At 44.6% G+C, this 13,929-nt stretch overlaps 1 protein-coding gene across 1 annotated transcript in view; it reads left to right on the top strand.

The window, feature by feature from the left end:
• Positions 1-13,284, top strand: part of iffo2b (intermediate filament family orphan 2b) — a 30,227-nt gene extending 16,943 nt beyond the window's left edge. The window contains exons 2-9 of the mRNA XM_072715146.1: positions 2,609-2,669; positions 2,791-2,886; positions 6,488-6,643; positions 7,020-7,162; positions 7,905-8,064; positions 8,158-8,256; positions 8,639-8,763; positions 9,657-13,284. Of these exons, the coding sequence (XP_072571247.1) occupies positions 2,609-2,669; positions 2,791-2,886; positions 6,488-6,643; positions 7,020-7,162; positions 7,905-8,064; positions 8,158-8,256; positions 8,639-8,763; positions 9,657-9,762 (946 nt within the window). The 3' untranslated portion in view covers positions 9,763-13,284. The remainder of the gene's footprint in view (positions 1-2,608; positions 2,670-2,790; positions 2,887-6,487; positions 6,644-7,019; positions 7,163-7,904; positions 8,065-8,157; positions 8,257-8,638; positions 8,764-9,656) is intronic.
• Positions 13,285-13,929: the final 645 nt, after the last annotated feature.

Raw genomic sequence — 13,929 nt, 5'->3', positions numbered from 1 at the left:
TACTGCATTTATTAGACAATTTATTTGTCAGTCATCACTAATGAATCAAACAAGTTCATGACTAGATAAATTAACACAAGGAGCATTTATTTATTCATTTAAGGGAAAAAGTCTAATCTTGTCTCACACCTTCAATACCTCATTAGGATGTTGGATGAGTGATTGAGTAGTTTTGTAGTCATGGTAGGTGACACTGGGCACATACGTATTTCTAGAGATCTTGAAAAGGCTGTTTCCCATGTTTGAATCTTTATTGCTGAACGGGGGGCCTATTTTGCAATCTTAGGAACTTGTGAGAAACAAATTGCAGGGTGCATACATCCGTCCTCCTGGCTGTGTGGGTCTGTTGACTTCCAACCCGGTGACTGGCCTAATGGTGTTACATTATCCAGAATGGGGGTGGGGGGGGGTTGGGCGGAGAACTCTGCCCTTGTAAGGTGATCATCATTTTGTTTTGTCCCTCCAAATAAAAGCTAGACCGTGACAGTTCTATTTCAACCGGATCATAGCAAAGAGCTCCGGCTGGCTTTCAGTTCTTTTCATAGATCTTGCAGGGATTGTTTTTGTTTTTGCTGTACTTCAGACTTCAGGGAGAACACATTGCCACGGGAAGCCTGTGGACCTTTTGTAGAGCAGTGTTTCTCAACCCGGTCCTCTGGGACTCCCAGATGGGCTACGCTTATGCTCCCTCCCAGCTCCCTACCAGACAGTCCACATTTTTGCTCCCTCCCAGCTCCCTGTGAGACAGTCCACATTTTTTGTAGCTCCGGTAGAGAGCTTCTGGTAGGGAGCTGGGAGGGAGCAAAAACATGGACTGTCTGGGGGTCCCCCAGGCCAGAACCAGGACGTGACACAAACTGACAGTGTTATTGGGTGACTCAGGATAGAGTTGATTCTGGAAAGAAGGAAGGGTAGCCTACCTAAAGAATGATGCTTACTGGGATTTTTGGAAATATCTCAAGTATTTTCAAAGTTACCAAATGCACAATGTATTTGCAGTACACACTGCATTATACCCAAAGTAACGGGGCAACAAAGCACTGCTACCATGCAATGGTTAACCACAGGAAATGATGAAATGAAAGGCCACTGCAATTTGAGAAGAGTTCTGCCAAAGACTTCCTGTTTGTTGCCTATTTCTTTGTCTGTTTGCGTTGCCATAGGGAAGATCAGGAAGCAGGTGCCGCGATCTGAGCCCACTATGTTCTGCTGTGCATTCTGCAGATTCCTGCTACGTCCCCTTGCAGAAAGACTTGGTGGTGGTGCTGGGTGTGTCCGCCTGTGGCTAAACTAATGATACGCTCTGTGTGAGGTTTAACGAGACCCGGAGAAAGAGTTTTATTACTCTACCCATAGGCTATGTAGCCAATAAGGATAATGTTTAATTTATTAATGCAGAGTGCTTGCTCCTTGCCAATGCTCGTCCATCGTGACTGGATCCACTTAAAGCCACGTCTTGAAGGCTGTCTGTGTTTATAAGGTGTCCAGGCAGTTTCCATCATTTTAGACTGGAATCTGTAATACAAAGGATAGGGAGATACTGGGGTGAAGGTAGACATTGTCTTTACCTGTGTTATTTATGTAATTAAAAGGTTACATATACTACATATATTAATTGCAAATACTCACTGCTCTTAAGAATACTATTTAATACTTGTTTATTACTCAGTACTTCTGTGAAATACAAAACACTGCTGAATTATTTGTGTGTTTGAGAAAGTCTATTTGTTAAACCGGGAATGAGCATCTTTCTGATTTTATGTCCTCATGATTCCTTGTGTGAAAGGCTTTTCAGGTCTTTTATGTCCTCAGCTGTGGAGCGGTGAATCGAACGGAAGGAATCTTGTTTATGAGTTTGGCTGCGGGGCATGTTGGAAAGTATACTGTATGTCCACCTGAGTGCCTCAGTGGTGTGTGGCTCACTGGGATAGCACACTGTGCATGTGATCGGAATATTACCAGTTCAAGTCTCAGTGTCAGTAGAGTGATTTACAGCTGATCTATGGACCCTCAACAACCCCCTTCACCCCCAATTACTCCAGGGGCTGCCTGATGCCAGTTTCTCAAAAATGTGTCACTTTGGATAAGAGTGTCTGGCCTGTAAATAAAACATTTCTGACGGTCTAAAAAGTGCCTAATTGGGTTGCATTTTACATAAACGTGATTTATTTGTATAATTTTGGAATGCAGAGGTTATACTGTAGGTTTAGGCTCATGTTCATAATCTCCTTCAGAAAGCTGACACATGATTTATTTCAGAGTCTGAGGGAAGAAATGAGGAAGTCAGAGCATTTTGTGGAACCAAACACAAAGATTATGGGTTAGATTTGCTAACGTGGAAGTTTCTGGCTTGCTGAGCGATATGCCTGGTTTGGTTTTGGCTCGTGATTAAGAGCGCCCCCATCTGTTAGATGCATGCGGTGGATGCACAGCTCATTTTCTACATTAAGAGGAAGTGTTTAAGCAGAATGTATGTGAGAGAAACCCCAGGTGCCCTTTTAAGTGTTATGTTGGTGTTTCGGTAGCTACAGGTCATGTTTGCTGTCTACAGTGTGGTTGGGGATCTTCACAGCTGCGTGACCTTCACTGATGGTGTCTTGTGTTACAGGTGGGAAGAGGAGCTGTCTAAACGTCAACAACTGGAGTCCATGGTGGAGACACTGCAGGAGGTGAGGCCATAACCACCTCGCCCCCCCGCTTTAACATAAACCTGTAAAGCCTAATAAACTTGTGGTATGCTATGAGTTTGGGGCTTTTTATGAGCCCCGTTTTGGGAATGTGTCTCCTCAGAACGTCCAGGAGTCAGATGCCATCCAGGAGGCACTAAATGAGAAGGTGGACCGGCTGAAGGCCGAGCTGGTGGTCTTCAAGAGCCTTGTGACTGACGTAAGTGTGCAGGGGTTCTGTTCAGCACTCTGGAACCTCCAGTACCTTTTCAGATTTGTTCACGTCTCTTGTTTTTTTTTATTTGTTTTCCAGTAAGCCCTATAAAACACAATCATAAACAGGCCATTAGAAATTAAAAAGCAAATGTTCATTTTGTCAAGTGCAGGTAATCTTTTATTCAGAAAATTTTACAATAGATGCGTGTGATAGGATGCCAGAAACCAGAACCAATAATCACCTGACTGCTGAATGAATCCAGGTCTAATTAAGCAAAATGCTGACATTAGTCCCGGTGCATTGTGGGTACGTTGGACCAAGGCTCAGCAGGGATTGTAGTCTTTGGACATTTACAACCGTTTCAGAATAGCAGGTGATGGATTATTTAAGTGGATGATTAACACCATGTTCCTTCGGGCACTTTTCCACCGCACCAGGGACTGGAACTTTTGGTACTTCAAAGTAGCACCAAAGTCAGTGGTACTTTTTGTGTTCTTTTTCCATTGCCATGAAAAACTGGTACCAGAGCAGAATGACGTCATCCCAATGTGAGGTGGGGTGACCTGTGGCATTGTGGGATAATAGTATCGACATTGCATGCTATGCACATGCAGTTTTCACATTATAAGGACCGTGAGAGTCACCTAGGCTAAGATCGAGCTTTTTCATACTTTTGCACTGGCTGGACATTATAGCGCAAGGGGTTTAAGTTTCGCTAAAACATTTTTACTCTGTCATAGGAAACAAAACTTAGCAAACTTTGCAATGTTTCAGAATGTTCCTCTTTGAGATTATCTGGTATATGTTTAAAAATCAGTTTAAAGTTTACCACTTCTGATTTTGCATCAGCTCTGCATGCATTCTCCGAGCCAGTCATAATCATTTTTGTCCTTGTTGTTTAAGTCAGTCACAGATGGGTTTGTGACGAATGTAATTATTTTGAACTCCTTTTTTGTTTTATAAATATCCCAGTATTTATTGCAACAAAATCACATTGTGATATTTAAATGTTTTCCAATTTCATGCAGGCCTAGCAAATACTTTTTCTTCTTATCATGGGACAGAGTGGTGGCTCTGGGAGGTTGCTGGTTCAAATCCCGTGAATGCTGGGAGTGTTTCTACTCCGTTGGGCCCTTGAGCAAGGCCCTTAACCTGCAATTGCTTCATCCTGGGTATGACATTAATCTACATCCAGCCCTGCAAGAAGTCCTCCAGCTTGCAAGGAAAATTTGGGGTTTGGAGCAGGATTGGCACTGCTGCCACTGGAAAAGAACTCACTCTGTTCTGTTCCATTCAGGCCAGTGTGGTGCTGAGGTATCACCAGCCCCACGGCTGCACTCAGGTTCTCATCCCTGAAGTGGTGGGTGTGGCCGCATGATGTAATCCGCCCCTGGTCCTTAACACCTCCTTGACATGCCATCCAGATCTTGCTGGATTGGTTATTCTAATCAGATCACAATTAAAGCTTGGTTCTCTTCATTTGTCCATGCATCTGTTATTTTAAATTCAGTTATCGTTGTTTTCCTGGTTCCTAACTATGCTTTTTTTCAAGATGGTGGTTGTACTTTGTGATTCAGAAGTTGGTTATTGCATAACCAACTGACAATGAACACGTTTCCAAGTCCCACCAAAGTCGTACTTCAGCTGCTTTGCTGCTCCGGTATTGGTTCTAGATCGGAAATCAGTGGAAAAAGGAAAGTACAGATTTTTTTTAATATCAAAAGTTTGGCACTTGGTGCACTGGAACGCGCCCTTAATTTGACACCAGCTGTCTTGTAAAAAGGGTTTTTTTTGTCCACGGTCTAGACTTAAATTCTGTGTTTTGGCTGCATGTGGGCCAGAGCTGCTTCAGAGCAGGCCGATGGGTCTGGCCAGGTTTCAGGGCCGGTCCACGGAGTCCTGATGGGCTCTGACTTGCCCCTGAGCTACAATCCTAGCCTTATTTGGTGGCTTATCGTCACGACAGTGGAGAGACATTCTTGGGTAAACAGTCACCGAGGCGTTTAAGGTGAACGCACGGCGAATTCCTGTGCGCTCAGATAAGCCGATGGGGCAGAAAAACAATCGATTGGAGGAGAAGCAATACAGGCAGGCCTGTTACTTCTCACGCCAAGAGATGGGTGCTCAGATAACCATTTAATGTGGCCCAGCCTCTGAAATGAATGCGGAATGCCCCAGACGAATTTCCGAGAGGCTGTCTGAATTGCCATTGGACATTGCTGGCATGCCTTGCCCATCCATGGCATATGGCCCACTATCCTGTGCCCGTTACTGGGGCTCTTGGAAGAATCAGCTGTTGGCGTGACTCCCCGCGGGTGGGGGTGGGGTCTCTCATTCATGTCCCTGCAGAAATGGCCTGTTCTGTTGTTGCTCTCAGTGAAGGAGCGCCTCGCGATTTGATCACGATCTGCCAGTAAGGGGAACCTGACAGTAATTCTCACCTCACCCCTCCCCCGATGGCCCCCGCCTAACTACTGTCTCACAGCTACATTCGTGGATATTTGCTTCATTAGTCACTGTGTAAGGGCTCGGTGGGTGGACCCCACGTGTGCAGAATCGGTGTGTGACCCCTTGCCTAAGCTCTCTGTGTGTGGAGTTTGCATGTTATATCCGTGGCTTTATTCTGGTTTATTCTGGTTTATTCTGGTTTCCAAAGAAAAGCTGTTAAGACAACTGGCTCCTCTAAGCTGTGGATTGCGTGTGAACGTGCCCTGTGACAGACTGGCAGCCCACCTAGGGTACCCCCTGCCCCCCCCTTGAGCTCTGTGCCTCCTGGGATTGGCCCCAGCCCCCCCCCCCCCGCACCGTAACTCTATATTGGATGAAAATTTTAAAGATGGATGGGAGGGGGGATGTATTTTCAGTATCTTTCTCTTTGATAGATGTTTCCATGCTAGCTTTTTGTTGGAGTTCTTATACACCTTCTGTTAGGAATTAAGTGTAGCTGCCTTTTCATTCAAACCTGGAATAATCCGGAGAGGAATCAGAAGCCTCAGAGTTGGGGCCCTTCTCTGTGACATGCTGGCCCCATGCCCCTCCCCCTTTCTCTGAGGGCCTCTAGCTGGAGGGTCCCCACCCTTAGGGGCCCGTCCCTCCGCCACTCGTGACAATGAGGTGACTCGACCCTGTAAGGATGGCTGCCATTCCCTCTTTTTCTTTATGTCTGTCTCCCATTTTCCCTCTGTAGAGCCTTCTACACTCCTTTTTTTATTTTCTGACTGTTTTGCTTTTCCTCCATTTCTAGTTATTTTGTGGAGACTCTTTGCATTTCTGTCTCGTTATTTTACAGTCTGGCCACGTGCTGCATTGCATTCGCACCATGTTCAGGCTGTGATGTCTGACCCAAGAGACCGGATGGGATGCAGGCTGAATCTGCTATTACCCAGATGGCTCCCAGTGATGTCACTCTTTATTCTGGCCTATCAGGGCTATAGGATTGATCTACCTCCCATTACATGATGATGTGGGGGGATCCACTGCGAGAGTTTCCTTGCTTTGACATCAGAGATCGCATCTAGCATATGACTGGGGCGTCAGTAGCCTATTGGCCTGATTGTGACTTAAAAACCTGGTCCTGGTCCTCACTCACCTTCCCTTCTTACAGCAAATGTCCGACCTGGACACTAAGATCCAGGAGAAGGCCATGAAAGTGGACATGGACATCTGCCGGCGCATCGACATCACGGCGAAGCTGTGCGACGTCGCCCAGCAACGAAACTCAGAAGACATGTCCGTCATGTTCAACGTGAGCCCATCCAGGGTGGGTACGCTTACCCTGGGCTGGGCTTGATTCTGTAAAGCTGGGGGACAAGATGGACCGCAGGGCAGTTAGAAGTTAGGGAACTAGGCTGGTAGACTCAGTATTTGAAGACGTCCAGCTGTTGTACCCTTGAGCAAAGTGCTTCTACCTGACACTGCTTTAGTTTGCAAGGTGCATTGGAGAAAATCATCTGATGAGATGGATTTGCAAAACTTATGAAAGACTTTTCAATCTAGGAGTGCCTCTTGAAAGTGGACATTTCACTCTGTCAGGGAGTGGGTGGATTCTTCATTGAGCTGCCTTTATGTGAACAGTTCCTGTGGAGTTAGTGGCCTTTGGGTGACACCCATCAACACATCTCCTTCATGTTGTCCAGGCGGCGGCGACCCGTAAGAAGGACCGAAAAGTAATGTCAGACGAGGACAATTCAGAGATGGACGCTGACCCCAGCACCTCGGAGGAGGAGGTGGCCGGTTCGCTCAACATCACCGATGAGATGAAGCGCATGCTGAACCAGCTGTGAGTCACCGTTGTTAGTCATGCCAAACCATCTTCTCAAGCAACCCCTACCATGCTGGTGCTGATGGCAGTCTGCACTTGTTAATGCTATTTTGACCTGTGCATTTCAAAATCAATCAAGCTTAGTTAGAACGTGATCCTATACTGCCACAGTCTGGTGGTTTGTTGAATTGCAACCATAATACTGGAAGGAAATTTGTGTCTCATGGGATAATTTCTTGATTATAGATTACCAACAGATTTAATGTACATTGTTTATAATGAACTATATCTGAAATTATGAGGATTACAATGATGATTTGGTTCTGTGCTTCCAGTCTGTTAGCTATGACATGGTTCCTACTGACCTATAGCCCTATGGTTAAGTCTTTTCAATTTAGTGATGGCTAAATGAAGCTTCATGAACCATTTGTTGTATTTTCTGACTCCACTAGATGGTGCTCTCTTTTCAATAAAAGGCTCACAGTATGCCTCAAAGCAAAGAGCGCCATCTAGTGGGGTCATAAAATACAGCAAATGGTTCATGAAGCTTCATTTAGTCATCACTACTTTTTACTATTCCCTCTGCCAGCTGTCAGTCATGCTATTTTCTTTCTCTTTTTCTCTGCCATCTCCCATTTGTGGTCCCCTGCCAAACATGCTGTCTGTCTGCTGTCTGTCGTTCCCTTGGCCCCTCCACTTCTGCTCCACTCCCCCCCCCCCCCCCTCCCAGAACTTGCCCTGATAATTGCTCTGTTGCCAGGAGGGAGACGTTCGACATTGACGACGACTGCGACAGCTTGACGTGGGAGGAGAACGAGGACACCCTTCTGCTGTGGGAGGACTTCACGAACCTCAACGCACCCTCTGCCCTCTGCGTGGCTGGCTGTGCGGCCGACTGCATTGGGGAAGGCCAGGATGCCGTGAGTCCACCTTCCCGCCTCTCTCCAACTCTCCCGCTGTCTGTGTGTCACGCCGCTTGGTTGGTAAGAGACACCCTTTTGTCCATCACTTAGGTGTTACAAGATGGGACGCTGGGTACTCTCATCAACGAGACAGAGTCCCTCTTCAAGACAAGAGAGAAGGAGTATCAGGAGACCATTGGGCAGATTGAGGTGCGCCATCGCGTCTGCATGTGTATGAGACATGCATCACACTGACTGACTGAGCGTGCCAGATCGAAAAAGGAAGCAATTCACATCCCAGTGGAGTGATATTTCCTCCTGCCCAGCACTTAGAAGCAGGCAAAATCAGACTGTGTCTTCTGTACTGTCATCCTGTAATTTTTAAATCTAAAAGGCATATGGCAAGATTGTGTGTTTATGTATTTCTGTGCCTCTATTACTGTAGCTGAACCTTTTATTCAAAGCCATTTCATGAATTCATTTTCAGTGCTGTAGTTCCAAAGGTAAACAGCCAGGCTTCTCCTCAGAATCAGCATGACGGCCTTCCGGTTACGAAGTTGAATCCTTACCTATTATGCTTCCCTCCTACCAGCTGGAACTGGCCACAGCCAAGAGTGACATGAACAGGCATCTACATGAGTACATGGAGATGTGCAGCATGAAGAGAGGGCTGGACGTCCAGATGGAGACCTGCAGGAGATTAATCAAGGGCGGCAGGTAGGTCCAGCCAGCTCCTGCAGAGGTTTGAGCTCCTCACTGGGCCACTTGCACACTCTAATTAAAGCTGAACCAGTTTCCTCCCAATGCAATGTTCCGTGATTGGCATCCACTCCAGTTTGAACTCTGACTTAATCCAGGTAGATTTTCTATTGATGCCAAATAGTGATGGATAAAACGATGCCTCATGAACCATTTGCTGTATTTTTTTACCCCACTAGATGGTGCTCTTGGTCAATTTTGGGGTCACCAAATACAGCAAATGGTTCATGAAGCGTCATTTTGTCCATCACTAATCCCAACCAAGCAAGCTGAAAAAGTGATTTATCTTTAATGATACATTTTAATAGAGAATGACATGTTTCAATTCATACATAGTAAATTACTAAACATTAATTGGGCTCAGAAGTAGCTCTCATTGTCTACATTGAATATAAAGAGAGTATAGTATATAGAGCAGGGGTCACCAACATGGTGCCCAAGGACCACATGAGTCGCCCGCGGACCTGTTCTAAAAATAGCACAACTCACCAGTGAGCAGCGTCTAAAATTTCATTTTATCCTGTTGCTATTCTTCTTTAATCACATTTGCATTTATATAGATTTGAAAATGACAATATCTAAAAAACTGGTAGCCCTTCGTATGGCTCAGTACCCATGAAGTAGCCCTCAGTTTCAAAAAGGTTGGTGACCCCTGATATAGAGGATGAGGACATGTTATGCAGGGTCGGCATTCTTTATGGAGAAGAGGTACCCAGAGTGGAATAGTTGTCCTCATCAACATTCTCCATCAGCTGGCAGACCCACAGTGTCAGTAAAGCTCAGAGCTGAGCTCAGAGGCTCAGCAGCTGAATCTGCCGCAGTGTGTAAACTAGTCTCTCCCCTCATCACAGGACCTCACCGTCTTTCAGCTCAGTGGCGAGCAGCGATTCGGGGAATACGGACGAGATCCAGGACGAGCTGGACAAGGACGGCGATGGAGAGGGGGCGCCCAGCTGATCGCCCCGCTAGGCCCTACCCCAGCTGGCCCTGCCCTGCCTTGGGTGGGCTATCTTGGGCACCATGACCCTAAATGCTGCTGCCAATGTCATTCACCCCACCCTCACTGCTCCAGTAGTGGGAACAATGTCTTTGGTTTCACTGGCCCCCGCCCAGTCCTACAGCTCACCTCCCCCCCGCCTGTCTGGGGGCCTCTGCTTCCCCCCCCCAGCTTCACATGGGCCATGCATCTTCACTTCCCCACCTCATGCCAGGAAGACCCACCTTCACAGGGAAGCAGACATCAGACAGAGCAGCTGTGTGCTGAGCTTCCTCTCATCCGGCCCCTCCCCTGCTTCGGACAGTCGGCGCCCCCTACAGACAGGCGCTTTTTACCCTCCAAAGACCAGGGACACGCAGCAAGATAGAAAATCAGAAAAAATATATGAACCATGCAGGACCTCACCGGGGGTGAGGATAGGGGTGGGGGGGCGGCAGAGAATCGAGGCTTCTAGATTGCACTAGCCAAGACCAATCCCCCTGGTACTGGTGCCCAACTTGTTGCCCTGCCTTAAAGTCACATGGCACTTCTTCCCTTTTTGGGACAAAGGGGAGGTTGGCAGAGCCCCCCCCATAGCAAAGCACACCCCCAGTTAAAAAACAAACAAAACAAATAACAAATGCTTGGTTCAGGTACTATGCAATTTGCTTGCCTTATTTTTTAGACCCGTATTTATTACTGTCTTCATTATTATTGATGTTGTTTTGCCTTTTGCAGAGTTGCGTTTTTGTAAGTTTGACATGCATGGAAGGTTCAGAACGTTTAGTCCAATGAGAAAAGCAGTGAACAGCGCCCCCGCGTGTCTGCGCTGATGGAGACAGTATGAGAAGACAACCCTAACTAATATTTTTTAAATTGAATCTGAAAACGATTCAGTTGTTCTACAGAATAATTCAACCTTTATTTGCGCTAACATGAAATGGTTAACCCTTCATATGGAGGGCTTACTAGCAAGTATTATATTAATTAATTTCTAGACCCTTTTTAGATCTCAGCAGCAGCGGCGCTTTCGTATTATTCGTTTTGATAAGACGGAGAAAAAAGGTGCATGTAGTTAACCAAAGTGGCCGCTAGATGTCACCCCAGCCTCGCGCTTTTTGTTAGGTTGTCATTCAAACGTTTTCTCTGTTTTTTACTTGTTTTTTCTTTTTTACGCGGAAAACCACATGTATTCAATTGGCGCCTGATCGTACCTTTAGTGGCCTTTTGCTTGAAATGCTGATTACACATTTGTAACGTTTATGAGTTTTTCATTTTAGTAGTTTACTATTTTTAAACGGGTGTAGGTGCTTGAATACATTTTAATTTACATTTTATTTATAGGCATAAAACAACCTGTTGTGAAAAAGGAAGTCACAACACTGATATATGTTATAGTTAGTGAGGGTTATGACATTCAAGAAAACTTGCTACGTTACGGATTACTGCAGTATGAACCATAACGTGATACCTGTCTTGCAGTAAAACTGGTCAGAGTACTGCGAAATGTACATAACATGCTAATTTGTTTTGAAGAGCAGTTTGCTTTGCTCAGCTTGTATTTGCTCTTCGACTTGTATTTGCATTGAACCCCTCTTCATTGTTGTAGATATGAGGGAAAACCCAAATCATTACTGACCTGTTTCGTACAAATGGAAGACGCGCACACTCGCGAACCCCAAAGCAGCACATCTCTTACATCGTTTTTAAATAGTTTATTTGGAGACGTGCGGGGCGAGTGTTCGCCTTCCCCCATTAATCCCTCCTGTCCACTGTGGTACTATCTTGAGAAAAAAAAACCTGACGACGGACAAACTCATTGTTGTTTTTCCTTTTGCGTTATTTTTGGTTTCATTTGTTATGCAGGTTTGTATATTGTTAAATATGATTTCCTTTTATGTATATGTGAAAGGGATGGGAAATGAGTGTTCTCTGCTGTCTTATATTCAAAGGATTCACATGCCAATGATTTGAAAGCAACTTTAACAGTAGGACAGGCACATAGTCCTTTAGTGAAGGGGCATTTGAAGTCGGAACAGCCACTGCTTGGGTGAGAGTACTAAGCACCTCGGAAACACTTCAGACGGGTTCTAGACGGGTTCTTCACGGCGGGAGTGTGGGAGCTCCTGATTCCGTTTACGTGGGCCAGTGTTGAATTAGCAGGACTGGCCAGGATAGTTTTTCTAGTTTTGCACTTAACTTCCTTACCCAAGGACCCGGTCCATCTCCACGGTGTCATGGACCTCCTCAGCCAAAGATCACCTGAAGCCCGACTGGCATGCCTGTATATTCAGTGATCAACAGAGACTCGCTCCTCAAAACTGAGGACGTAGCACTTTTATTTTATCCAACCAATGCCCCAACTCCCAAAAAACATATATAAATTATTGTTCATCTATCAAAGGCAGTGTTTTTATACAGTCCATATAACGTCTTTTCTTAAATCAGTGGATATAAAGATCAGTTTTATAAATAAAAATGTTCCCAGACCCCTCGTAAGCTGCTTGGGGTCTATGAGAGTCAGAAGCAGACATAACATTTATGGTTCTCAAATGTTTTTTTTTCCCCAAATGTTTTCCAGGCCTAGTTTAGCGATGGAGCACTTTCCTTAAGTATCGCTTTGTTGTGAAACTTTTTTGCAATGTGATTTTGAAAAGTAAGAGACAGGTCAAAACATTTCTTACCTATTTAATGCAGTCCGATTTTCTCTGCACACAAGAGAGATGAACAGTCATGAACCATGTCAAAATTTTGAAGTAGCTATCCTAACTTGTAAACTTCCACGCATCTTGATGTGTTTCGCTATCAAGGATGACGACACCGTTACAGAACCGTGTCAGATATTCTCTTAACGAACCATTGGATGTTTCTCATTATGTCATTGGTTAACCCTATAGTTTGATCTGGCGGCATGGCAATCACCATGTGGAAAAAATAGGTTTAGCCGTTAATCTAGAGAAAAACGATGCTCGCATCAGCCTTGCTTTACCAAAGTATATATAATTTATTTTTAGTGTCTAAAATAATTAATTCCTCATGCTGCTAGCCATTAACCAAAAAAAGACAGCTTCTGATGGGGGTGCATACGTACGATGACAGGGCTGCTTACATCACAGAATTTTCCTACCAGCTCCAAAATCCGTGAATCCTGTGATCCTCATCAGACCGACAACCCCTAAGAACACGCTGCTTCAGACCTTTGTGTTAGCAAGGGGCATTAAAGGCTGATCTAGCTACAACAATTCTGTTTTTTTTTTCTTTTTTTTTTCTTTAATCTACTCTGTCGCCTTATCAGCTCATCAGGGTACTAACCTTTTTTCCCAGAAGAATATAGTTAATTTCTTAATACAAAGTATTTTAATCATTGTTATAAGCATTATACTTTGATGTTTAAAAAAACAAATTAAATGATTGCATTGATTATGTGGAAATACATTTACCATAATGGATGTAAATGGTGTCTGGGTTCAAAAAAATAAATAAAAAAATATTCGTGGGCAACAGTTCCTGACTCCTAAGTTTATTTATTGAAAGCAACTTATTTTTTAGTGTTGTATATTTCAGTCCAAGTAGATAAGAATTTTCATTCAAGATTTAAGCACTTTATTGTCATTGTGTAAGACAATGAAATTACGTTCCATATTTGATAACTGACGTTTTATACATGTAAGTGGAAAAAAACAAACCGTAAAAAGAGACATTACATCATTCATAAAGGAAAACAATTCATAATCATGTACAATACAAAGCATTTAAGCATGGACACACTACACGAAAGTAACACGAACTGCAAGCTCGCATGTCACTGGGCATTTACGAGGCGCCCTGGAACCTGATTTACGTCAGCAGTCATTTTACTATTTCTCTGGACGCACCATATGTTTCTACCACGTACCTTTGGTTTGGGAGGTCTGTACAGGGCCGCAGTAAATGGGCGGTGGGGGGTCAGACGATTCCAAGGCGGGGTAAAAAAATTAACATAATTGTATTGGCTTGGGTTGGGGGACAAATATGACGTGCTTTCATAGCGTTCAAGTTCTCTAGCGGCACCCCTGCTTGTGTATTAATATACGTATAAAGAGTGCATGAGAATAAAAGTCTCAATGTGTCTTGTATTAGATAATATCTCTAGAGAGTCGATAAGGACT

The sequence above is a fragment of the Paramormyrops kingsleyae genome, chromosome 8, assembly GCF_048594095.1.
Source record: "Paramormyrops kingsleyae isolate MSU_618 chromosome 8, PKINGS_0.4, whole genome shotgun sequence".
NCBI classification, from domain to species: Eukaryota; Metazoa; Chordata; class Actinopteri; order Osteoglossiformes; family Mormyridae; genus Paramormyrops; species Paramormyrops kingsleyae.
Note: the sequence above shows the minus strand (reverse complement) of the source record. Positions and strands in the feature narration are given on the sequence as shown.